The sequence below is a fragment of the Melopsittacus undulatus genome, chromosome 1, assembly GCF_012275295.1.
Source record: "Melopsittacus undulatus isolate bMelUnd1 chromosome 1, bMelUnd1.mat.Z, whole genome shotgun sequence".
NCBI classification, from domain to species: domain Eukaryota; kingdom Metazoa; phylum Chordata; class Aves; order Psittaciformes; family Psittaculidae; genus Melopsittacus; species Melopsittacus undulatus.
Window position 1 is genome coordinate 96203991 of NC_047527.1, and position 23784 is coordinate 96227774.

Consider the following 23784-nt stretch of genomic DNA (forward strand, 5'->3'; position numbering starts at 1 on the left):
AGATATCTGGACACAAGCAGAGAGGTTATCAGGAGTAAAAATACAAAAATAGTACAATTTTACTATCTAGCCCTAAGGGAAATGAGATTTATTAGCAATGAATGAAAGGTAAGAAGCAACAACTGTTTCTTCTTATTTATGCCACAAAATTTATGCCAGAACAAAATTTATGCCAGAACAAAAAATGCTATGTGGTTGCAGCTATGTGGCTATATACTAATGCAAAAGATACCTATATGCCTGTTATTGTTCAAATTGTTTTACCTAGAAGCTTTCTAGATGAGTACTGCTGCTAGCGCACTCAAGCTGTACAAAAATTGAGTTTTCTTTCTACAATAAGAAGGACAAAGAGGAAAATCTGCAAGACTGGGAACACAAGGATGTAGAAAGGAGAAACCAGGCAGCAATGCAGAGGTTGGCTTTGATGTCAAATCTCACCATAGAGATTAACATGCCTTCCTAAATGAGGTGGGGAAGGCCAAGAAGGAAGACAATTAAGTTTTTTATGAAGGATTCTAAGTGGTAGGCTTATAGGAGATAATCTTTCTAGTATTTGAGGTCATTTCTAACTCAGAAACTTTGTGGATGAAAGCATTGTTACATGTTTGATGTAGCTATAAAGTAATAGGCTAAGGAAAGCTATTGCCCAGCAGCAATACCCTCCTAACCATATAGGCCCAGTAAATGGAAAACATCTCCATTTTACATCAGGAAACAGTTGCGGCACTTGGCACATCTGTGTACACAACAAAACACCTCTGCAGTAGATGCACCAGGAGCCTTTTATGCTGTGAAGCTGAAAAGCAGGGGGATGACCTACATGCAAGCACAACTGCAAGAGGCACCGCCCAATTTGTGCTGATGCCTTTGGTCTTGTCTCTTCAGACATCCTGGTGCAAGGATCTTCCAACACATCCGGTATTTTTACCACTCTGTGTTGCAAAACTGATTACATATTAAAAACGAAACAAACCTTAAAACCAAAACACCAAACTTAAGCTTTGTTGGTAGACAAGCATTTTTCTTCACTTCAGCCCCAGACTTCGAGATCTCTGAAGATCAAACCCTTATTTAATAAATAATCAAACATCCTTATTTAGTTATTACCCTGTAGAACTACGATTTCTTTGGGAATAAAAGAACGGGCCTTAATGGTTCATCCTCTTCCCTTGCTGCCTCTCCTGCCGGCGGCTCCAGGCGGGGCACTCACCTGCCCGCCCCGCCGCAGCCAGGGAGGCGGACGGTGGATCGCGGCTCGGAGCCGGAGCTGATGGCGGCCGCCGACCCGCCGGGCGCTGGAGACCTCTCGCAGCTGGTGAGCCCGGCGGCGTGGAGGGGGGCCCGGGTTTGAGGTGCCCTTTGCTGCGGGGTTCCGTCTGGGTGGGCGTCTGCCCGGCTCCCAGACAGGCTAGCGGAGAGGGGCAGGAAGCCGGCAGAAAGGGGCGGGAGGACGCGCGTCTGGGGGCAGCCGCCCCGGGGCCCCTGTATTCTGTTTTTCTCTGTTTTTCACCCGCAGGCGGAAAACCTGCTATATCAGCTGCAGGAGAATTTCCAAGCTCTGACTGAGAAGATAACGCTGAGAAATATCCTATTTCGGGACGGGTTACTTAGCCGCGAGGGACGGGCGGGTTTCCTGCTGCGGCTCCCCCGCTGAACCAGGCCTGGTACTCCCCCCCTGCGCGCTGATGTGGAGAGGAGCTCTGCCTTTTAAAAATGTCTGGGCGAGCGTTTTTTAACTAGCCATCAAATTAAAATGTAATGATTGATGTTGCTAAGCGCTATGATGTAAAGACAGACGAATTGCCCCCAAAGGCCGGGTTTTTTTCCCTTTACTCTTAGTAAATCCTAAAGACCTGAGCACGGGAAGATGAGCCTTGTACAGGAGAAAATCATACCTGAAGGCGCTCTGAGCTTGCTCATTAGATGTACTTGCAGAAACTACCTCTGCTTTCTGAAATGGAGCATTTATTACACTTTCCATTTTTCCTGAAACTCAACCTTTCAGGAAGTGTCTGCTTTAGTGCAAGAAAATAATTATGTTTTATATGATCAGAATATCTAGTGGAAGGTGGATTAGAACTGGATTGTCTTTAAGGTCCTTCCCAACCCAAACCATTCTATGATTTATGAATATGAACATAATGTTTTATGTAATCAGAGTATGAGCAGCACTCATACTCTGTAGGTTGGTTGTATGGAATCACCTAAAACAGTTCCTCATAAAGAAAGAAATCTCTTACACAGAAAATACTCCAGTTCATTTATGGGGATACACGAAGGCATTTGAAAATATGAGGAATATAAATGCTTCTCTCTTTTGTTGCAAGAGGAAGTGGGCATACAACCTTGTGCATGCTTCATCTTGCATTAAACATAAGAGGCTGAAATATGTGGAAGAAAGCTGCTTGTTTTTGTCACAGAAGAAAAAAAAACCACCACCTTACTCTAGATTTATAAATAAGTTATCTTTAACATTTTACTGGAAGAAATGGGTGAGCGCATTGATGACCTTGAAAAGCACGTTGCTGACCTGATGACAGAGGCTGGGATAGAAAACGCTGATGAAGAGGTAATAGAAATGAAACTTATTTTTTACAGTTTTACATATTTCCACTTAGTTCTGAACTATGGGCAGCTCCTAGCATGAAAATACTGTTTAATTTATTAATTGTACCTTGTATTTACTTGGATTTTAAAGTATCCTGCAATTAAAAAAAAAAACCTCAAAAAAACCCCACAAACCCAAAATTGTAAGCATTTTGGTTTTCTTTTTGCCAAGAGCAAAGAATGCTATCAGGTTTTCGAAGGCAAAACTAGCTTGCTGCATCTCTTCCAGCTGAGTGCCATATACATGAGGTAGTGCATACTAATCCCAAATATAAAACTGAGGCTGTACATCTGGAATAAAATGTGTGTGGCTTAAAGCGCTCCTGCCCACCATTCCTGCCCCTCAAATAAGCTAACCTAGCTGACTGAGGATTCTCACTGGATTAAATTCATGTACCTCTGCTTTTAAACCCACTTCAGATTCCCAGCATGGCTCAGACTCCACTTAAATATATTCACCCCAAACACAGCAGTAGTTTGTTCTTGCAGCAGTAAGATGGGGGGATGGAAAAAGCAAGCATAACTTCAGTGGTATTGCCAACTAGTCTGTAATACAAGTTCAGGATTGCGTGCTGGATTTTATATCACTGTCTGCTGCAAATACCACCCCCACTCACTCCCTGACGGATGCCTTGGTGTGCTTAGTATTGCTCCGTGTTCTGTGGGTGCCAGTAAGGTCATCTTCCTGTTGCAGCATGCTTTCCTGATTCAAACTTGACACATCAGTTGCTCTTTGTCATTTAAAGACTGCTTACCCAGCCAAAGACAAGAATGTAAATTTACTAAAGTAATTTAAGTATCTGTTTGTTCTGATGCCTTTTTTTGTGCTATTAAATAATTTTTAGAAATGCAGAAAGCCAAACCATTAAGAGGTATTTAACTGTACAGAGATCTTCCTATTTTTATGCTGAATCACATCCATGAATAATTAAATCAGTAACCTACTTACTGTTTCTTTGCAGCAATGAAATGAGATGTGATCAACACAAAGGAAGATTAGCACCACACTGGATTGAGGAGCTCACAATGAGTGTTGCTAGACATGAAAAATGTTAATGAAAACAGGCTTGCATCATGTCATGATAGTTATCTCTCTAAAAAACCCCCACCTTTCCTGAGAAAGCTGGGTTTATTCATCTAAATGGGACCCTGTATTTCCTGCCATAAAGAAGAGTTAGTTTCAGGGAAGGCAAAATCGCTATTTTGGATCGAGAATGATATCCTACATACTGAACTTGTCCAGTCACTAACTTTTCCAATGTATGAAAATGTATTTCATTTCAATATTAAAATTTCCTTATTTTTGTTGCCTTTTTAAGTGTTGTCAGAATAACAAGATGCTTCTGTGACAAAACTTTTCGCATTGCATGTGCCATTTTGATGTTTCTTTAAATGTTTTACACTACAAAATGTACCTTATTTGATGTTACTACAACGATGTCTTTGCAAACTTTCAAAGGTCTAATGCATATAACCTGTTCTGCACTAAAAGAAATGGCAGTATTTGCACAGATTAGTTGTACAAGCTCACCTAAAGCTGTGCACACCTGTGCAGATAACATCATCCAGGTATGCATATTATGCCAATTTAATTTATTTAATATTGGACATTTTGATGAAAAGCCTACTTTAAAGGCTTTGACATAGATAAGGCATTCTAGTTACCAAATATGTCCTGAACAAGACATGGTAGAATCAAATGAAACAGGAAATCTGCACTAACTTTAAGGTTCTTTCACACCAAAACATTGGCACTTTTTGCAGGAAAGGTTTTGTTTGAAACTTAATGGGAACCTCTTACAACAAATGTAGACATTGAAAACAATAGAATAAAAATCTGAAGAAATTAGAATAGAAATCGAAGAAATTAGAAATATATTACCTCAACAAATAAAGGATTACATGGTTTTTAAAACTTCAGCAGGTGTTACTATTAAAGAGTCTTCATTAATAAAAATAACTCATTCTCATTGGTGCTTTAATCAGTGTAGATTGGCTAGCAGTGTCAAACTGGGGAGGAGGAGGGGAAGGATGAAATTCTGGAGAACAGGCTGAAGAAATGGGCCAACAGGAACCTCATGAAGTTCAAAGGCAAGTGCCAAGCCTCGCCTCTGGGATAGGGTAAGCTTATGTTGCAGAGCAAACTGTGAGAGGCTGGCTGGCATACTGCAGAAAAGGAGATGAGTCTGGCAGACAAGCTGAACACGCATCAGCAGAGTGCCTTGGGCTGCAGTCACATGCTGGTCAGCATCAGCACAAGTAGAGCCAGCAGGACATTCCCCTCTGTTCAACTCCTGTGAGACCATACCCAGAATACTGTGTTAGTGTGGGGGCTCCCCAGTTCAAGAAATATATTGTTATGGGGGAATTTAAACAGCCAGCCACCAAGATATGAAGTACAAAGCATACAAGGGTTTGAGAGAATGCCAGTAGTTCAGCCTTACAAAAAGACTGTAGCTTCTTGCTGGCAACAACTACCCTACAGTAGAGAACAGGGAACAGTTAAGACTCTCGCTGGAGGTGTTTTATGTAAGAGAGTTACAGACACAAGCTGGAACACAGAAAATTCCAGCTAGATGCAAGGGACACTTTTTCAAGTACAAAGGTGCTCCAGCAGCAGAACGGGCTTTTCAGGAAGACTGAGGAATCTCTGTCCTTAGAGATACGCAGCACTGGACACAGTCCTGGGCAACCTGATCAAGTGTGATTTACTTTGACTGGGAGGTGGCTGACCCCTTCCAACATAAATGATTTTGTAATTAATAGCAACTATAAACCAGATAAACAGAAATTGGGAACCTGTATTTTACTTCCTCAGCTTAGTCTAAATCCTCTAAAAATTAACTTTACAGTAAAAAAAAAAAAAGGCAAAAAAGCGTATTTGACTTTGTCTTGTGACCTGTGCTTTTGGTCCAGTTTCTATCTCCTTTCTGCATAGTCTGGCTTGCTTTTTTTTCTTCATCCCATAAATATGCATGTATCAGAAAAACAACACTGGCTCCATTACCATAAAAACTAAAGTGGTCAAAAATGGAAATTTTAAAAGACATGCCACAGTGTAATCAAATCCAAGTATCATGAGTATATATGCATTTTAGTATACCATCAGTCAAACCAGAGGTCAAATAAGAGAAAGCACAGCTCATTCTTACTTCAGCTGTTGACTATGCAGTCAGCTCCAGAACTGCAATTACCCTTTGGCACTGCAGAATCTACTAAGTACTTCAAAATTACTACCATATGCATAATTATCATGAAGATGTCCATCACCACAAATCAATTTAGTTGACTGGGGCGCATGCATGCACACAAAATCATGGAAGATGTTTTCTCTGAGTTTTTTTTTTCCTCTGAGGTAAGTATTAATAAATGCATCTTAGTGGTTTAGTCTATTTTTAGTGGATACAGAAGACCAAGATACTATGCAAGAACATTCCAACAGAAGTGATGAGCTTTCATCTTCAACATTATGACTTTGCATCCAATTAAATTTGTTTTCTTTCTCAAATTTAATTACCTAAAGAAAATTAAGGTGAATAAGTGGAATTAATTTTATTTTTTTTTATAAAAAGTTGTAGTATAGTTTTACCATCTATTTATGTAACAAAAGAAAACAAAACCAGTTGAAATTATTTTCTGCAAACAAGCTTTTTGTGTACAAAAATACGTAGTGCCAGAAGAACACCACAGCGTAAAGTCTTTAAAAATAAAAAAAAACCCAACAACCCAAAATTAGTCTACAGTAAGTACTTCTGCAGTCAGATAGTTCCAGGCTTCACATCTTCTCCTTTTCCAAATGGAATTCAAAACTTTTAAATAATTCAAAATATGCTCAAAGTTGAAGGAGTTGTAGGTTTGTTTTTTTTTAATATATATACATATATGCACACACATACACAAGAATAAACTTAAGTGGATGTAGGGTTTAAAAAAAGGCAGCCCCAAAGAAACCTCAGTATCTGTATTTAGTGGAATAATCTTTTGGCGATACCACCAAACCTCGACCTTTGCGGGCTCCTCTATAAACAGTTTCTATAATGTCAATCATCTCTTGCTTATCTTCCATTGCCCAGTTGATCTTGTTGTTATTACCTGTACCTAAATCAATCATGATGTGTTTGTTCCTTTAAAGAAAAAAAAAAAAAAAAGACAAGTTAATTTACTATAATTCAGACAGAAAGTTTCTATCACTCACAAGAACATTTTGTAGGATTCAAATGAAGCCCTTATAAAATAAACAAGCTTGCAAAATCATCTCAAAGAGCAACCATCCTGTCACTCAAACTATTTCTAAAGCTAGAATAATGACTATAAACGTGCCCCCGAGATTGCTACTCAGTGCAATTATGCTTTAGTATATTCCTCATTGTCTGTATTTATTAGTCACTACTGTCTAACATCAAAGAGAGTTTTACACTTGTCAGGTACACATTATGTCTCATCAATGTAGGTACTTTAGCTCCAAAAACAACTTAATGCTTTGGGTGTATCTTTAAAGCAAGTTTGACAAGCTTGACTGCCATATTACTGCAGTATTCTATACAGCGAGCTTCAGACTTAAAACAAGGGATAACAAAACCAGCTTTCACTAACAGTAATTTGTACTCTACCATTAAAACACTGTTACTAGGCTAACTGAAAACCAAGCCATTTTCCTATTTAATTGGCTTACTCTCTTTGTAGAGCAATGAAAATATAAACATCAGTATAGTAATGTGCATTTAGAAATTATTTACTGCAATGCTGAATTTGACACACCAAAAATTTAACTGAGTTACATTCTACAACCATCATATACCTGAAGAAAAACATGACGGTACAGGGATCGTACAACTCGTACATCTTGTTGAAGTCTGGTACTTCAGTGATATCCACAAGATAAATAACAGCAAAGTTTTTTACCTAAACAGAAGACAGGAAATATTAACGTATTATATAACCACGCTTTTGATTATTTGCATTACCAATTAAAAGACAAGCTTTCATTATTGCACCTTATTTTCCAAAAATAGTTACAAAATCACAGTAAACAAAAAGTCCTGCCATTACTTTGAACTACAGCCACCAATTAACATAAAAAAGTATTTTTAAATATAGCCAAGATGTTAATTTCACACCCATCATTAACTGAAAAGATACTACACTAAATCAATATCCAGAGAAACAAATACCCTTTTATATATAACTGAGACCTTGCAGTGACATGCACAGCTCTAAACAAGTAAAGAACAGCTTTGTGCAAGCCAAGCTGGCACATGTTTCCTCTGTCATCAGCTGCTTATAGACTTCAGAAAATTAATGATCTAAAATGCCCTAGTGCCCACCTTCGAGCATTTTTCCCCTTTAAACCATCTGATTTAAAGAGACACTTAAAAGTGAAAATAAAACTGATAAATTTAATAATAAAACCTAACAGCTTTTCTGAGGTGTAAAACTAGAATCAGAGCTTAAAAATGTAACTGATAATGAATAAAAGATCTTGATAAGAAGCTATTCTCTGGTCAATTTTGGTAAAACAGGCTTTCATTTTGCAGAGTTACTGAGTAAACATACAAGAATCCCTCCCCTTTAACGTCACAGTTAATGTCTTCATTTCAGAAAGAAAAACATTTCACATTTTTGTTTCCTAAACATAGCATATTTGACCTGAAGTGGAAGTAGGGGAAGTTTTAGTTTCTAAATTTAACTCATACATGTATAGTGGAAATTAACACACATATTAAAATATAAGTCAGTAGGCATCTAAAATTGCACAAGCATTTAACTGTAAGGTGTATTATCAAATGCTCATGCATTATACCATCAATGCACAACTTTGGCTACCCTGTCCTTACTTGCATACAAATACAATTTCAGTCCTTTCCATCTCAATACGCAAAATTACCACCCTGAAATTAATACGTGATCTAAGATTGATGACAAACTTACTGTTTGTCATAGTACTTCCCACTTCTTAATTATGCTATCAAATGTCTGGAAATGCTATGATGAATTTCTGCTTATGTAAAGGTGTCTTATTTTAGTCCACAAAACAGGACTAGGCTGCACAAGAAAAATGTTATATATGATGTAGCCTACACATAAACATCCTAGCAGGCACTTTAATTGAGAAAGTATGGAGATGTTTAGTTACAAAAAAACCCCAAACAAACCACCCAGAAGCATCAGTAAAAATTTTTTATGGACTTCTGCTTCAAGAGAGTTGGTAAATTATAAAAAAATCATCACACTTCAGTATTACTAGCAAGGAAATGAAAATTTCTTCTGATGTTAAGCAGCATTAAAATAGTTCTTTTATGCTTTTTCTGTTCTTTTATGGAGCTAGTTATAACTCTAGACTCTGTCAATCAAATTAAAAGATCCCATTTAAGCCATGTTCCAAAACAGGCAAGAGGGAAAGCCTTGAAAATCTGATTTAGTCATAACATCAACACCCTCTGAAGTGATCATTCATGCTCATTGAAGTCTTACATGAAAGATTTCTAAGAAATGTAATGGAAAGTTCAGAGTCAACAATTTACCTAAGAAGCAAATGAAGTTACTCCCTGGTTAGCCTTAGGAGGCAAAAGACAACTGTGCATGGGTCGTTTGCTGTTGTTCTTTGGGATTTTTTTTTAAAGCCAAAACCTGAAGAGCCATTTTCATTTCCTCCTATAATTTTTTAATTCCATCCTGCTGGCATTTTCAGCAACAGTAGCCCAGCTCTGCCACATGGGGAAATTTCTACAACACATTTGGCAATTCTGACAAACTACACAATCTTTGAGCAATTATTTAATTTGGAGATCAGAAAATAATTTTAAGTTAAACTAAGCATTAATACAACATTCTTAGGACCTGCTCTGTTCACTGAAAGATTAGTCCAAGGTGATTATATGTTGCACCAGAAGGCTACTACAAAAGCACTGCTAAACTGAAAGGTTACTTCCAAGAACTGTGTACTCCACATAGCACTGCAACAACAAAACTTTTAAAGTTAATTTTACGTTATTATATATTTAATTTAGTTGAGCTGGTGCAGAATCAGAAATGCTTGTCACCAGCAATGAACAGTAACAGCCTAAGAACTTAGAAAAGACTACTAGACTATTCAACTCTAAGATACTACATGAGTTACTCAAAAGGACTGGATCCCTCAAATCACCTTTATCACCAAGTATCTCAGACATTAACTGAATCTTCTTTCTCTCCTACCTACTTTTATAGAAGTGAAACTGATGACAGTTGCCTACTCAAAACACTTGTATGAAATCTAAAGCAGATCTCAAAGCTTGATACAGACTCTTAAATTTAAATTTGTAACTTTTAAAATTGGCTCTGTTCTTTCCCCCTCACTAGCTTAATTTCCTATCTAACAAGATTAATCACAAGGATATGCTTTGTTGAGTTTCAACACTGGTTGCCAAGGTTGCCTGTGATACGGGTCTTGCTCCAATATATGTAGCCGCAGAAGGCCTAAGAATGAACTAGATAAAAACACAGGTAAGAGGCTAAATACAGAAAGGTGATGCAGAAGTGCCACTGCAGTGACGCCAATATCTACTTGTCACCGTGCCAGACAGGGTAGACTTGTTACCAAGAGGTACTTTATTTCAGCACAAGACAAGCCCTGCAGAACTACTCCAATGTGTCTTTTCATAGTACTGACCGGTTCTACAGCCTGAAGACACACTTACTGTCTCAGACACATTAGAGCCAAGATACAGAAGTACTGAGCCAGCTTCAGAGCAGTATAGAGCTGTATCCCAGCTGGCTTCATACACAGACAGCTCTGATTCACAAGGCTTTACTTTAGGCTTAATTTTAAGCAAAAGCAATTTTAAGTATTCATGGGTTCAGGCTTGTAGGTATGTAGGAGATGGACCTATATGTGAACTAGTAAGTCTGTGAACACAAACCAAAGCTTAACCTCTCCCCATCCTTTGGGATGTGAATCTATCTCCCAGATAGAGTTGTCAGTTCAAAAAACTACATTCTTACACAGAATAAGCTTGCTATCGCTTCAAGGCAGTGACTGCTAAGAGGTTCTCTTTCTGAGTTATAACTATGGGTATACTATGGAGGCCTCAGAACAAGAATTAAATACAACTCAGAGCAAGCAAACCACACTAAATAAAAGCAGTTGCAGCAATTAAGACTATATTAACGTTGTTAACATAAACCAAAATTTTAGTGCCCAGAAAATATGCAACAAATCTTGTGGCATTTTAGAAGTCAAATACATTATAACACAAACTCATTCTGAAAGTACTTAACCTTGTAAAATACCGTGTATCTACAGGATTCTTAACATCAGATAGTTTCTTTAGTCTGATCTTGATAAAGACCACACACTTAGCTGGTAAATAGGAAACACAGACGTAGAAAAAAAATTACATGCTAGATTAACTAATTCTCACTTTTCCTCCAAAGTTTTCCCTTCTGACTTTCTTCATTAGCAATGCCATTCAAAAAAGAACTCATGCATTCCTACAACATGAGATTATCACAGCAATATCTGATCAATGACTAGGAAGAATGGCAACAATCATGAAGTTTCCTTTAATTTCTGTTAGGGGTAAGTAATACTTTGTTGTTCTTAAGACTTGGCTTCTTCTAGAAGCAAATCTCACAAGCATAACATTACCTTATGGCCCAAAGTGTATACAGCAAATACCTATGCAAATCTGAGACAAGAGACAAGATTCTATTTTCTCATCTTGCTAACCAGTTTTCAGACAATGTTTTTTATGTTTATATGTCTTTAAGGATAAGGAAATCAGAGGGGGGAAAAAAAAAGGTACAGTAACTGAGATTAGCCTTTGCAACAAAACATTCAAGTTGAAGGCGGCTAGCAGACTTGCATTACTGAACTGAAAGAGGCTGCAAACACAGTACAAACTTGAGAGTCTGTACTGTACATATTTATTTGAATTTTTCTCTTGCTAATTCTGCTGTAAGTTTAGGTGACAAATTTCCTGGGGAAAAGGGAAAGACATACTGCTGAGAAAAATGCGTACAGCTAATAATTCTGAAAACTACAGACATAGGTAAATGGATCAACTTTAATTATAAGCACCAGTAACTCTAATACCAATATGTTGGGGGGTTTTATAGCTTCCTCCTCCCTGTCCCCCTTCTTTTCCTCTCTCACTTTTCATTCAAGTAACCTTAGCAAAAAGGCAGAGGCACAATTAATGTCTGAGCAAAAGCCACAGCTATTCACACTTCTGATTACAGGTAAATAAAAGCAGAACATTTAAACAATCCTCCCTAAACCCACACTGACCCAATACAACCTACTGGTTAAAGTAAGCTGGTTTTACAAGAGGTTATCCGATTTACAGTATTCAGTCCTAGATAAATCATGGGTTTAAAACATTTCCTAAAAAAAAGTGGTATTAAAGTCATTTAGCAGCCAAAGCCCTGTGTTGTTTCAGGGGATGGAGTTTTACAATGGTGAGCCTTCTTAAAAAAAAAAAAGCATGCTTTTAAAAAAGGTGTTCAGAGGAATTTTCTGAAACTTAATTCCTAGCTTTTTGGTTGCAACTCTGACAAAGCAAAAATCTAACATCTTACAATTGTCATTTGTTTTGACGCTGAGTGAAATCTAGCTTCTTTTTCATTTAGCGCAGGGGGTGGAACAGAGCATTCAACTCTAAGTGGAGTACATTTCAGCAAAAATAAACCTCTTTGTATTTTCATACAGTGTTCTTGTTTCCTTTCTCCAAAGAGGATTCAGACTGAAAAATTACCATTTTCCTACTGTAAAGTACAGATAAACATTACTGCTACCCAGAAATACACTGCAGATTGAAAGAATATTGCACCACGGTAACAAATGTAAAATATGGCTACATTTTCTTCAAATGTAGCATGCAGCTACAGCATGTTAACATTCTGTATTATTCTCTAGCATAAACACCTGTACAATTGGAACTTTTACTCACTCTTTAAAACAGCAGAGATCCAAACATGGCTTGTAAGCAAGAAGATGAGGAAGGATCTCCCCCTTTAATTTGCCATTTCTGCAGAGGGAGATTTTTAGATAAGAAGTTATATTGTTCTTTCTTCCCCCAGTCACCCCTAACTGCCAATATGTCTGCAGAATTGCCAAGTATCCTGCCAAAAGACACTTACAGTACCTGAGTATAAAACACTCCCAACACTTTAAACACAAAGCAACTAAACCAAACCATGTCTCAACTACTACTGTATTCTATCTTAACAGTTAGCTGTAGGTTTAGATATTTTATTGTAGTGGGTTTTGAGACAGATGTTCATTTACTTAAAAACAGCACTAAAAGAGAAAGGAGTACACCACAAGAAGAACTCGATATCAAGTTATGCAGTATGCACACAATTTTACATGAAGATAGTCAACTGCTTTTCCTACCCAAGTTACTGGCTTTTTTTCATCATTTTCTGTGTGATCCAGTTAAAGAACAGCTATCAATTTCCTACATTTATTACTATGCAAAACATTTATCAAATATATGAAAAGGTAAACTATAACTCATTCTGCATGTTAACAGTTCAAGTTTTCTTCAAGATCTATTTTCCCTATATGAGTGACCAGTTTTAGCAGGCATTTGGTTTCCATCTGAAAACAGCTTCAGAGTTTGGCTCCTAAAATTTAATTCAGCCTATGCAACTCAATGGAATGCCATCTGTCTCCACGAATACTATCACTGACAGATTAATCAACATCTTCCTGTGCATTTTAGGATGTCACAATTTTAAGAATCAAAATGAAAGTAACTTTTCAAGTTGTTTAAATGGAAATCAGAAGCTACTATACACTATACATTCTCATTGTAAAGTGAAAGTGCTGCATTATCTAGAACCACAGCAGTTCTACTATCAAACACTTGTTTCTGCTTGAATGCCAACGTTCGTTAAATAATGGATTATTAACAGGCAACTTTAATTTCATAATTTGTAATACTCATTTCACCACAGTAAATACTACAAACACCAGCGTAGTCAATGACTTTAGGAGTCACTCACAAAATCAAGCAAGCAGCTTTCTCGGTGCCTCCTAAAGGTGGAATACCATCCCAGAAAACGAATTATAACCTGCCTCAGGCTTTGTATAAACCCTTTGAAACACTGACCACAGAAAACAATCGCCTCACGTTACAGCCCCAATTTACCTTCTCAGCAATGCTGTACAAGACTTCATCCATCTTCATGCAGGTCGGGTCCCAGTCATGCCCAAAGCGGATGACCACGACTCGGTCCTCTTCCGAGAGGATGGCCTGGTCCACCTGCCAGCCATTGTGCAAGTGCGGCAACATGTACGACATCCTGCAGGGCGGGTGGCGAGCCTGCGGGACAACAGCGACCGCCCGGGAGCTGACAGACCGGCCTGCCTTCGCACGGCACCCCCCGCCACACTCCCACAGGCCTAACACTCCAGTGAGCGGCCGCGGCACAACAGCGCTGCCACCTCACTGGGCCCCTACGATGCGCCGGCGGCCACCGGCGCCAGGGACGAGCCACCCCCCTCCTCATCCCTGCCCCCGCCCCATTCCGCCACACGCCGTACGCGCCGCACCCCTAGGGCTTCCTTCTCTCGGTGAAACGGGACGACGGAGTCACAGCGTGAGAGGAAGCGGAAGTGACCACATACTTTTCCCGCTACCGGGCACGCTGGGAAAGGCGCTTTCGGGAGGGGGTTTCCGTCAGTGGGCAGGGCAGAGCGCGTCGAAGGGGCGGGGGAGGCCGCTTGGACCGTACCAAGTGTGATGGCGGGCGGGGGGGATGGTAGAACGGCTTGGACCACCAAATAGGCAGTACTTGAACACACTGGGTAAATGTTTCAGTTGAAGTCATCGGCAGCGAAACGTGGACATTTCAACGTTAGCTTACAGAACGGAGCTGGCCATTAAGAGTGGGCATCCCAGGCCGATCTTGCTTTCTGGAGTGCTTGTATGTTATTGTGTGCTGTTATTCTTCCCTGTGAGGGTGCTGAGGTGCTGGCATAGGGTGCCCTGAGAAGCTGTGGCTGCCCCATCCCTGGCAGTGTTCAAGGCCAGGTTGGATGGGGCTTGAAGCAACCTGGTCTAGTGGAAGTTCTTCTTAAGAAGAACTTAAGGTCCTTTCCAACCCAAACCATTCTATGACTACAATTCTAATCTACACCATGCACTCATTTAAAAGGCTAGCTTGCGGAATAATGTGTGAAAAGCGTATTTGCCACTATAAAAATCCACACAAACTTGAGCTAGGGCTGTGGGGAACAGTCCTAGAACAGTAGCATCAATTTGTACTAAATTACTTTGCCCCGGAACTGCGGAGCTCTCCAAACACCATTAAACCATCGTTTTGTGAGCCCTCTTTCCCAGTGCCGGGAGCATGAGAGGCGAATGAAGGTCGTCTCGTCTTGTTACAGACAGAAAAACTGGCCCCAGCTGCCCCCATAGAAGCTGCCGCTGATCCCCTACCCGGACCGAAGACCTGCTGGCGCTGCAGTGGCAGGGCGGATATGCTCCGTTGGGATCCGGAACTATGAGCTGCCAGCTCCTCCCGCTACGCTCCAGTCGAGCTGCGACAGGGACATCAGAAAGTAAGTAAGAAACAAGTGCTGGATAATTCTGGGGTGGTTACTTAGGTAATTCACTTTCTTCTATAGAGAAGTTAGTGGGATGGATTTATTCTGGATAACATATGCTACTGGCTTCAACCTGAAACAGCTAGGGAAAATTACATAGGTTTATTTCATAGAATCATAGAATCACAGACTGGTTTGGATTGGAAGGGACCCTAAAGATCATTCAGCTCCAACCCCCTGACACGGGCAGGGACATCTTCCACTAGACCAGGTTGCTCCAAGCCCCATCCAACCTGGCCTTGCACACTGCCAGGGATGGGGCAGCCACAGGTTCTCTGGGCACCCTATGCCAGCACCTCAGCACCCTCACAGGGAAGAACTTCTTCCTAAAATCTAATCTCAGTTTCCCCTCTGGCATCTTAAAGCTGTTATCCTCTGTCCTGTCACTCTCATAGCAAAATCATTTTGCTATGATTTAGCTAACTCCAAAGTGAAACAGCAGACCTAGTCAACAAATCTGCAAGTAAGTGGTGAGTCACACTCAACAAAAGAAGTGTGGCCACTTCAGTTAGCACTGAAGTTAATACTTTAATGTAGTCCTTTATATTTGCCATTTGTCTCAGTCCGAGTCATATTTTCAAAGTTATCTCTGCTGTGCAAGCATCAAAATTTAGTACACATACATTATATCAGTGTTACATATGGTTATAGATGTATGCATACATGGAAACATATAATCTTATATAAATAGAAAATGTGAGGAGCAACAGCTTTAAAGAAGAGAGTTAGCAATACTGCAGATGATACTAGTACAAAACCCAAACTGTCATATCCTTAACAGGTGTTACATTTAGCACACTGGACAAGAGAGCTGATAACTGAGTAATAATGCTCAGGAGCAAAGCATTCAGTCTGTTAAAACCAATTCCATTGATGTTTGGCCAGTCAAATTTGGCTTGTATTCATCCAGCTATTGCTTCTTATGGACATCGCTGTCACAGAAGTCCTGTGGATTACAGACAGAGGTACAAGACATATAGTGCTGGAGAACAAACAATAAGTGCTTCTCACACGAAGGTTGGTATCTGGAGAGCCCCCTTACCTCTAAAAGGTTCCTTTAAGTGTTTTTAGTTTACTGCTATCAGTAATTATTTAAGATTGCACCTGGACTAGCAGAACCACAGTTCTTGAACCAAAGCTGTAGTCTGTTAATGACTCATGTGAGCATCAAACATGGCTGAAATTGTGGTGAAATAGCATGTCTGCACTAATGAAAGATCAGTTACACTCAACTAGCCTGTTTCTAATACACCAGCTGGTTTGTTTAAGGCTAAACCAGCTCTACCTGCACTGCACTGTGGCTTCCTCATGGATCACCTATCTGCTTGTGAAGTTTAGGAAGTGCTTCTAAAATTAATGTAGCTCTCTGACCTTCATAAGTGGTGTAGTGTAATGGAGGAGGAAGTGGTGATGAAAGCAAATGATGTAATACAGTGCTGCCTTACAGTATAAGGTTTAGTTGATGTCCAAAGTAACATGCTGCAGGAGCATCAAGTTGTGATTATCAAGAAGCTGGACAACACTGATCATCAGATCTTTTATTCTGTGCATAATTCACTCTGGAATACAAATCTAGTTTATCTTTCTAAAGTCATGTTGTGTAATACTGTAAAAGGTAACACAGATTACAGCTGGGAAAATGTGCACAATTTTCACAAGCATATGTGGATTCAGCATACTTCAGTTGGCAAGAATAGATATATTTAAGAACACAGTATTCCTTTGCAATATGCTTGCACTATTCACCTCATTGCTTTTTTTGCTGCTGTTCAGAACCAGTGTTACCAGAGACACTGGTCATGGTGAACTGCAGACCTGTCCTAACATGGAGGCTCTTTCTAGCCCATGTACAGTAGCAGATGGGAATTGAGGCAGAAATGCAGGATAAAGAAGTGGTGTTGCTGGCATTGAGGTTGTAAGCATTTAACAGCTGCAGTTAGGATAAGCCTGAGTTTGCTCAGAAAAAGGGAAAATACAATTTGTCAGAAACTTTCAATATGCATTGATACTTTTTGTTGCAGGTTTGAATTCTGGTTACTCAGTGAAGGCTTTTGTGAGAGGACTGAAGCAGCAGAAAATCTCTGCCCAGCACTGTGTGCCCAGAATAAATCAGCACACTTGTGAAAAATCATTACAATTCTGTTATAGCAATGTCAGGAGTCCTGGGCCCAAGTCTAGAACACAGTACCTGATAGAGACCTAAAGTGATTGGAGCACAGCAAACAGAATTGTAAGACATTAAATACAGCTGTGTTTAAGACATGCAGCAAATCTTCATCTACCATTTTTTGTAGCTGTAAAGGTTACCTCTTATTAGGCATGTGGCTATCTGTGGAGCTCCTATCTTGTTGCAGCATACAATACATTTGCATGAGTATTGCAGAAAGGACTAGGCTCAAAACTGTCCAGCAGGAGTAAAGTTCTAAGCAACTCTGTAGGGGAAAAGTTCTAGTATGAACAACTCTGTTGTCAGTGGTACTTACCATGTATTCTTTCCCACTGGTTCAACATGGAGGCACGGGTATGTGAAATTTTGCAAGAGGTAAGTTCAGGTACAGATCTAGGTGTTTAAAGCATTGAAGGGCAAGCAGCGTGGTAACTGGCTCTTCATCATGCAAATGTCTTAGGCTTAACCCATTCCTGGCAGATGTTTGTCAGACCCATCTGAGCCTCAGTGCCTCCCTACGCTATCTGCAGCTTCACCAAGTATCATCAATAGGCAAGAAATTTTGAGTGACTTTCTATCAGCCTTTGTTTCATACCACTGCTTATAGAAATTAATTTGTGGATAAGGCTGAGAAGCTACCAGATTTGTGTAAGATCAACATTGATTCAGAATTAAAATAAAATTGTTTGAGAAGAACACCTTGTAGGACTGAGTTTAGATTGAAGGGGTGGATATTCCTTGGTGTTATATTCTAAATCGGGAGTTATTGAAGACACTGGGAAGTTGTCTAATGTACCACTAGTACCAAGGGACTGTGGATTTATTCTGTCTCATTAAAAGCAATATCGAATTCCATCAGTTTCCTGTCTTACAGATGTGAATTTAAATTATCACTACAACATCACTTCTTTAAGGGTGTTCTCCTAAACACAGGAATATTTCTTCTATTCCCCTGTTGCAGGTCATGGCAGAAGACTTGCCAGGCGTTTTGATTCTGGATATAGGGGGAACTCATGGTGTGCTAGAAAACCTCGCAGTGCTTTTGAAGAAACACTTTCACCTTATCACCATGAAGGAGTTTCTTGAAAACAAAAAGGAAATGAGCAAAAAAATACAGTCTGTTTTTGTGTTTGAGTGCAGGCCAACTATTGACCGTGAGCTTCTAGAAAGCCTGCCTAATTTAAAAGTAATTGGGAACTCTGGGGTTGGAGTTGATCACTTGGACTTGAAAATGATTTCTAACTTTGGCGTAAAAGTGACCAACACCCCACATGCCGTGGCAGACCCAACAGCAGACATGGCAATGGCTTTGATGCTGGCCTCTGCCAGAAGACTAGTAGAAGGTAATGTTTCACATTTTTCTGGATCTTAGCTCCTTCTTTGGCATATCTCACTTTCACTATGAAACAGATGATCTGCCCAAATCAATATTTGGGGTGCTTTTACAAGGAAAAAATATTCTGAGGACTCAATTTTCAGAGGGTTTGCTTTTACTGTGTCCCACTTCTTTTTTTAAGGCAATGGTGACAAGAGTAAGTAAATTATGCACTTTAAAGTCACTTGTGATACCCTGCTTGAAGTAATGTCTGAGGCTTGATTCTCTTCTGTGTGTTTACTGGGTGGGTTCCTTATAACAGTAAGAACTGAATACAGATGGCACCCAAATCACAGAATCCCAAGGGTTGGAAGGGACCTCAAAAGATCATCTAGTCCAACCCCCAAATGTCACTCCTTCTCCATTTCCTATTGGAACAAGTGTTAGGAGTTACAGGGAGGTACAAAGCATTAATGGCCATGTCCCCAACTTTAGAGCAGTAATTAGTATAAGTGTTCATTTTTTTCCTGCTTCTGTGAAGCGTTTTTCTAAACCTATGGGTTGTATTTCCAGGAGAGCATCAGCACTAAATTGAAAGAGCTCATAATCCTTTTGACAGAGTTGTTCCAAACTGTACCACTGACATTAGTTTGTGTCCTCAAAGATAGGTCCTTTCCCCACATGCCCTTGCTATGTAATACGTTTCAGGGAAAGGAAGGTGTCAGTAGAGGATATCACAACAAGTTGCCTCTGTCTTCAGGGACTCATAGTCCTTGTCACTGCTGCTTCCCCCTGGGCATGAAGTAACACCTCTTCCCTGTGATGTTTTCTCATTATTGCATCTTGCTGGACCTCATGTTCTGTATAGAAAAGCTTATTGAGATTTGTGGCTAAGATGGAATTTTCAATCTTCACATCTATTCAAGCAAATAGGGCTGCTTTGGATTGTGATACAGGAGACAATTGGTGAAATTTATCAAAGCAAAAAAAAACCCCAATGAAATCAATGCTTGCAGGTTGCTAAGTGTCAAAGAAGGTATTTTTGAACTTCCAAGAAAATACTTCAGCCACAGAAGAGTTCCTCCTATCACAGTACTCATCACAGCATCTCCCCTGTGTTACTGACTCCAGCACCGGCTGCAGAGAATGGCACTATCCAGGCCCTTCTATAAACTGGTCAAAATTAGCAAGGATTTTTTTGTAAGGGGTGTCCCACAGCCCCACTGCTGTGATGGTGAGAAACCTTTTCTTTCTCTCAAGCCTGCGTTTATGGTCAGTTTGTACCCATTCAGCGTGTATTTATCTTCAGGCTGCCAGATTGCAGTTTCTCCAGACACAAAGTATTTTGCTGTTGACTGGCTGGGTGTGGAAGTAACCAGAGCAACGCTTGGGATCATCGGGATGGGCAGCATTGGGTACAAAGTGGCTCAGAGAGCCAGAGCCTTCAACATGAAGATCCTGTATCATAATAGGAACCGGAGGTAAAAACATGTGGTTTCTGCACATAATTAGGCTGTAACAGAAGCCACAGTTCTGCTCTGTGTCCCTGGTCTTCCTAGGCACTCGTGATAGTTGTAAGCAGCATGAGGAGTACCAGCATGCCACCACTTCCTCACTTTGGCTTTTTACTGCTTCCCTTGCTTGGGAAGTAGCTCCCTTTGCCTCCTGCACTGACTCTTCCCTGGTTAGCTAATGGCAGTTTGGAACAAGGGAAGTGTAACCTTTCTGAAGATGTCCAAACAAACCAGGCCTCATTGTCTCTCCTGTCCTGCTGGACTCTTCAGGATTCTGGCAAGATCCCTGGCCCACCCAGCCCGTCACCCACTCCTCAGCCCAGCGAGATCACTTATCATATCAGAACAAATTGGCATAGATGAGTGAGAAGAGTGGGTTCTGACTGCATCCCAACTTCCTATGCCTGATATCGCCTACATGCTTTGCACATACATCACTCCTTCAGTGTCCCACCACTCATTTTGCTTCTTTTTAACTCACATCCTTCCCACCTCTCTTCCACCATCTGTACGTTTCAATGTTTTTTCCTTACCTTGGCCTAAACCCTCTTGGTCTCTATGCTGTTCTTTATTTCTCCTAGGGTTGATTGATTGTTAAAGCCAGTTAGAAGTACTTGTGTCAGTTTAGCTGTGTGTGCATTTTTCCCTCAGGAGAAAGGAAGAGGAAGAGGCAGTTGGTGCCCACTACTGTGAGAAGATGGAAGACTTGCTGCAGCAATCTGACTTTGTTATGTTGGTTGTGAACCTGACTCCTGAGACTCACAAACTGATTGGGAAAAAGGAGCTGGGACTGATGAAACCCACAGCTACATTAATAAATATCAGCCGAGGTAGAACAGTCTAAAAGCACTGTTTGTGACTGCACAGTTAAGGTTGTGTTTTTTCTGGGTATGTTGACATTCCCCCCTCCAGCCTCAGTCTGTGGTATCTCTGTATTGTTTAAGTCATGAAGTAGCTGGCAGTCTACAAATTAATGACTTACCATAGAGCAGATGCCAAGTGTTCAAAGGTCCTATAGAACTTACGGATACTCAGTAGCTGTTCTGTTACCTCAGCCTTATACTAAAGACAGTGCTTTTTTTTCATTGAAAATAACTGGAAGGTTTATCATCACTGGTGATGAATGGGATACAAGGGAAAACATAATTTTCATTTGAAACAGCTATGAAGAAAAGAAACCTCACATGGGATTACAGATGTGTTGGCACTGAACAAGCATATGAGAGATTATATTTTCAGTAAAGAAAGCAGAGAGAAAAGAGTGGAAAGCTTGTCTATAATAATATAGGAAGTCAGTGTCTAAATGAGGAAAACACTGAAAGTGGTCACATCCCAGGAAAATCCTTATTAAGTGGACCATAATCATAGCATAATAGAATTGTTAGGGTTGGACAGGACCTTAAGATCATCTAGTTCCAACCCCCCTGCCATGGGCAGGTCTACTTCACACTAGACCATGTTGCCCAAGGCTCTGTCCAACTTGGCCTTTAGCACTTCCAGGGATGGAGAAGACCACTTCTTTGTGCAGCCTGTTCCAGTGCCTCACCACCCTCACAGTAAAGAACTTCTTCCTTATATCTAACCTGATAATTGTTTTCTAATTAAAGATTAATAAATCTGTTTTGTTTGGTTAATGGTTAGTAGAAAAACATGCTTTCTAACAAGACAAAGATCCTGTAATTTTTTCTCACTAGACTGTTGAGATCTTTCTCCTCTTCCAGGTAAATAGAATCATAGAATCATAGAATAGTTAGGGTTGGAAAGGACCTTAAAATCATCTAGTTTTTCCAACCCCCCTGCCATGGGCAGGGACACTTCACACTAAACCATATCACCAAGGTTTCATCCAACCTGGCTTTAAATGCTGCCAGGGATGAAGCATTCACTAACTCATCATGCTAGCAACATTTCATTTCAATGTAGGTGCAGTTATTGATCAAGACGCATTGGTAGAAGCTCTTCAGAAAAAGATTATTAGGGCTGCCGCTCTGGATGTGACACACCCTGAGCCTCTGCCAAGGTAAATAAACCTGTTTTCAGTTCTCTTAATCTGAAATGTTTTAAACTGTGTGCCAAAGGGTGCCAAATCTTGACTGCTGTGGGAAATCTCTCTCACTGTTAAGGGCAAAACCTCAGCCTGTCTTACTGTTATAAATAAATGACAAACTATTCCCTTTTCCACATCTGTCAGTTCTTTGCTAGCCTAACTGACCGGCAAGGCAACAAAACCAATAGAAAGGTAGAAGAAATGGGTAAGCAAGCTTCCCACAGCTTTATGGGGTTCTTTTATGAGGTCTTGTGGCCCTTTTATGTCAACATGCCATTGCTGTTTCCTGATGTTCTGTTCTTAACAGCTAGCATGGGATAGCTGCAGAGTAAATTCCCTGTGTAACACATTTTGTTGTTTCTGTTTCTTGCAGAGATCATCCATTATTAAGACTAAATAACATCATCATAACCCCTCACATTGGAACTGCAACAGTCCAAGCTATCCGTATGATGGCAGAAGAAGCAATAGCAAATATGCTGGCTGTTCTCAATGGCCAACCCATTCCAAGTGAAGTGTTTCCCAAATGATCTGTGCCAGATGATATTGCTAAATCTCATACGTATGGGAAAGCACTATATCTTACTGTACCACTTTTAAATTACTGCAAAACTGTCATCTCACTAGACTTGATCTGTACTGTTATTTACAATTCTGAAAAATAAAGTGGAAGTAATAAAAGAGATTTGTTTGAAGATTTTAAACTGAGCACTTTGATGTCTTCAGTTTATTTCAGTGAATACCTGTGTTCTAGTACTTACTGCTACATAATGATAAACAAGTACACCAAGCAGTTTGTGTAACACTCTCAAATACATTAAAGGTGAATTAAGCATTAATTCCCTGCTGAAATTTGAGTGTATCCTGAAACACTTTTCAGCCAATATTGCAATACTCTATACCAAAACACTAAAGGAAGCAGATTCCTTTGAAATGATCATAGGCCTAACGTTTTCTAATGTAAGAGCTCTGCTGCATCTACATGTTACCTCAAAGCAAAGCCAATCACTGAAAATGTATCTTTGATTTTCCTGAGGAGATCCTTTGAAAAGCAAATTCCAAGACATTTAGTTTCATCCAAAGATGATGATTCTATCTTGACTGGCCATAAAACAATGATAGATTCACCACTGAAATTACCAGAGTGAGGATACAGCCTAAGGCAGAATTAGGGATCAGTCCTAACTTGCAGCCCAGGGCCAAGTTTTTCTTACATTCTTTTCCTCATGAGCAAGCAACAGAGTCAGAAAACAGTAAATGTTTGTCACCTCCATAAAATCAGGAAGCCTCTCCATTATGCTGCAGTATGGTCAGGCTTCTTGAAGGGGTGGTAAAATGAAGTTTTAGCACAGGAATTGTAAACAGACCTACATTAGACATTCAGATATAAATAGTGAAATATTACTAATGAGACAGCAAGTATTGCTATACGGGATTCCAAGATCTTCAGCCCTTGAACAGCTCTCTGTGCTGCTCTTCCCAAAATTCCTATGGAAAATCAATGGTAGCTGTAAATGGTCTTTTTTTTCTCTTTTTTTT

General features: G+C 39.9%; 3 protein-coding genes across 6 annotated transcripts; 2 read left to right on the forward strand and 1 right to left on the reverse strand.

The window, feature by feature from the left end:
* The first annotated feature begins 1186 nt into the window (after positions 1-1186).
* On the forward strand, positions 1187-4527 carry HSBP1L1 (heat shock factor binding protein 1 like 1). The gene is made up of 4 exons (XM_005149855.3): positions 1187-1315; positions 1517-1583; positions 2481-2569; positions 3570-4527. The coding sequence occupies exons 1-4, from the start codon at positions 1271-1273 to the stop codon at positions 3573-3575; spliced, it is 207 nt and encodes a 68-aa protein (XP_005149912.2). The 5' UTR covers positions 1187-1270; the 3' UTR covers positions 3576-4527.
* A 1083-nt stretch (positions 4528-5610) lies between these two features.
* Positions 5611-14279, reverse strand: TXNL4A (thioredoxin like 4A). 2 transcript variants are annotated; one of them, XM_031049657.2, is made up of 4 exons: positions 13743-13881; positions 12537-12614; positions 7406-7509; positions 5611-6731 (listed from the first exon to the last, which is right to left on the reverse strand). In XM_031049657.2, the coding sequence occupies exons 3-4, from the start codon at positions 7447-7449 to the stop codon at positions 6560-6562; spliced, it is 216 nt and encodes a 71-aa protein (XP_030905517.1). In that variant the 5' UTR covers positions 7450-7509; positions 12537-12614; positions 13743-13881; the 3' UTR covers positions 5611-6559. The 2 variants fall into 2 exon arrangements, with proteins under 2 accessions (XP_030905517.1, XP_005149911.1); XM_005149854.3 differs by lacking the exon at positions 12537-12614 and adding an exon at positions 14147-14279 and having other exon boundaries at positions 6154-6731; positions 13743-13916.
* An 81-nt stretch (positions 14280-14360) lies between these two features.
* Positions 14361-22953, forward strand: LOC101877458 (probable 2-ketogluconate reductase). Of its 3 annotated transcripts, XM_034061658.1 has the most exons (8): positions 14361-14520; positions 14984-15157; positions 16113-16219; positions 18331-18712; positions 19994-20165; positions 20850-21028; positions 22122-22218; positions 22619-22953. In XM_034061658.1, exons 2-8 carry the CDS (start codon positions 15100-15102, stop codon positions 22773-22775), a joined length of 1152 nt encoding a protein of 383 aa, XP_033917549.1. In that variant the 5' UTR covers positions 14361-14520; positions 14984-15099; the 3' UTR covers positions 22776-22953. The 3 variants fall into 3 exon arrangements, with proteins under 3 accessions (XP_033917549.1, XP_033917550.1, XP_012984720.1); XM_013129266.3 differs by lacking the exon at positions 14361-14520 and having other exon boundaries at positions 15121-15157; positions 15984-16219; XM_034061659.1 differs by lacking the exons at positions 14361-14520; positions 16113-16219 and having other exon boundaries at positions 14658-15157.
* Positions 22954-23784: the final 831 nt, after the last annotated feature.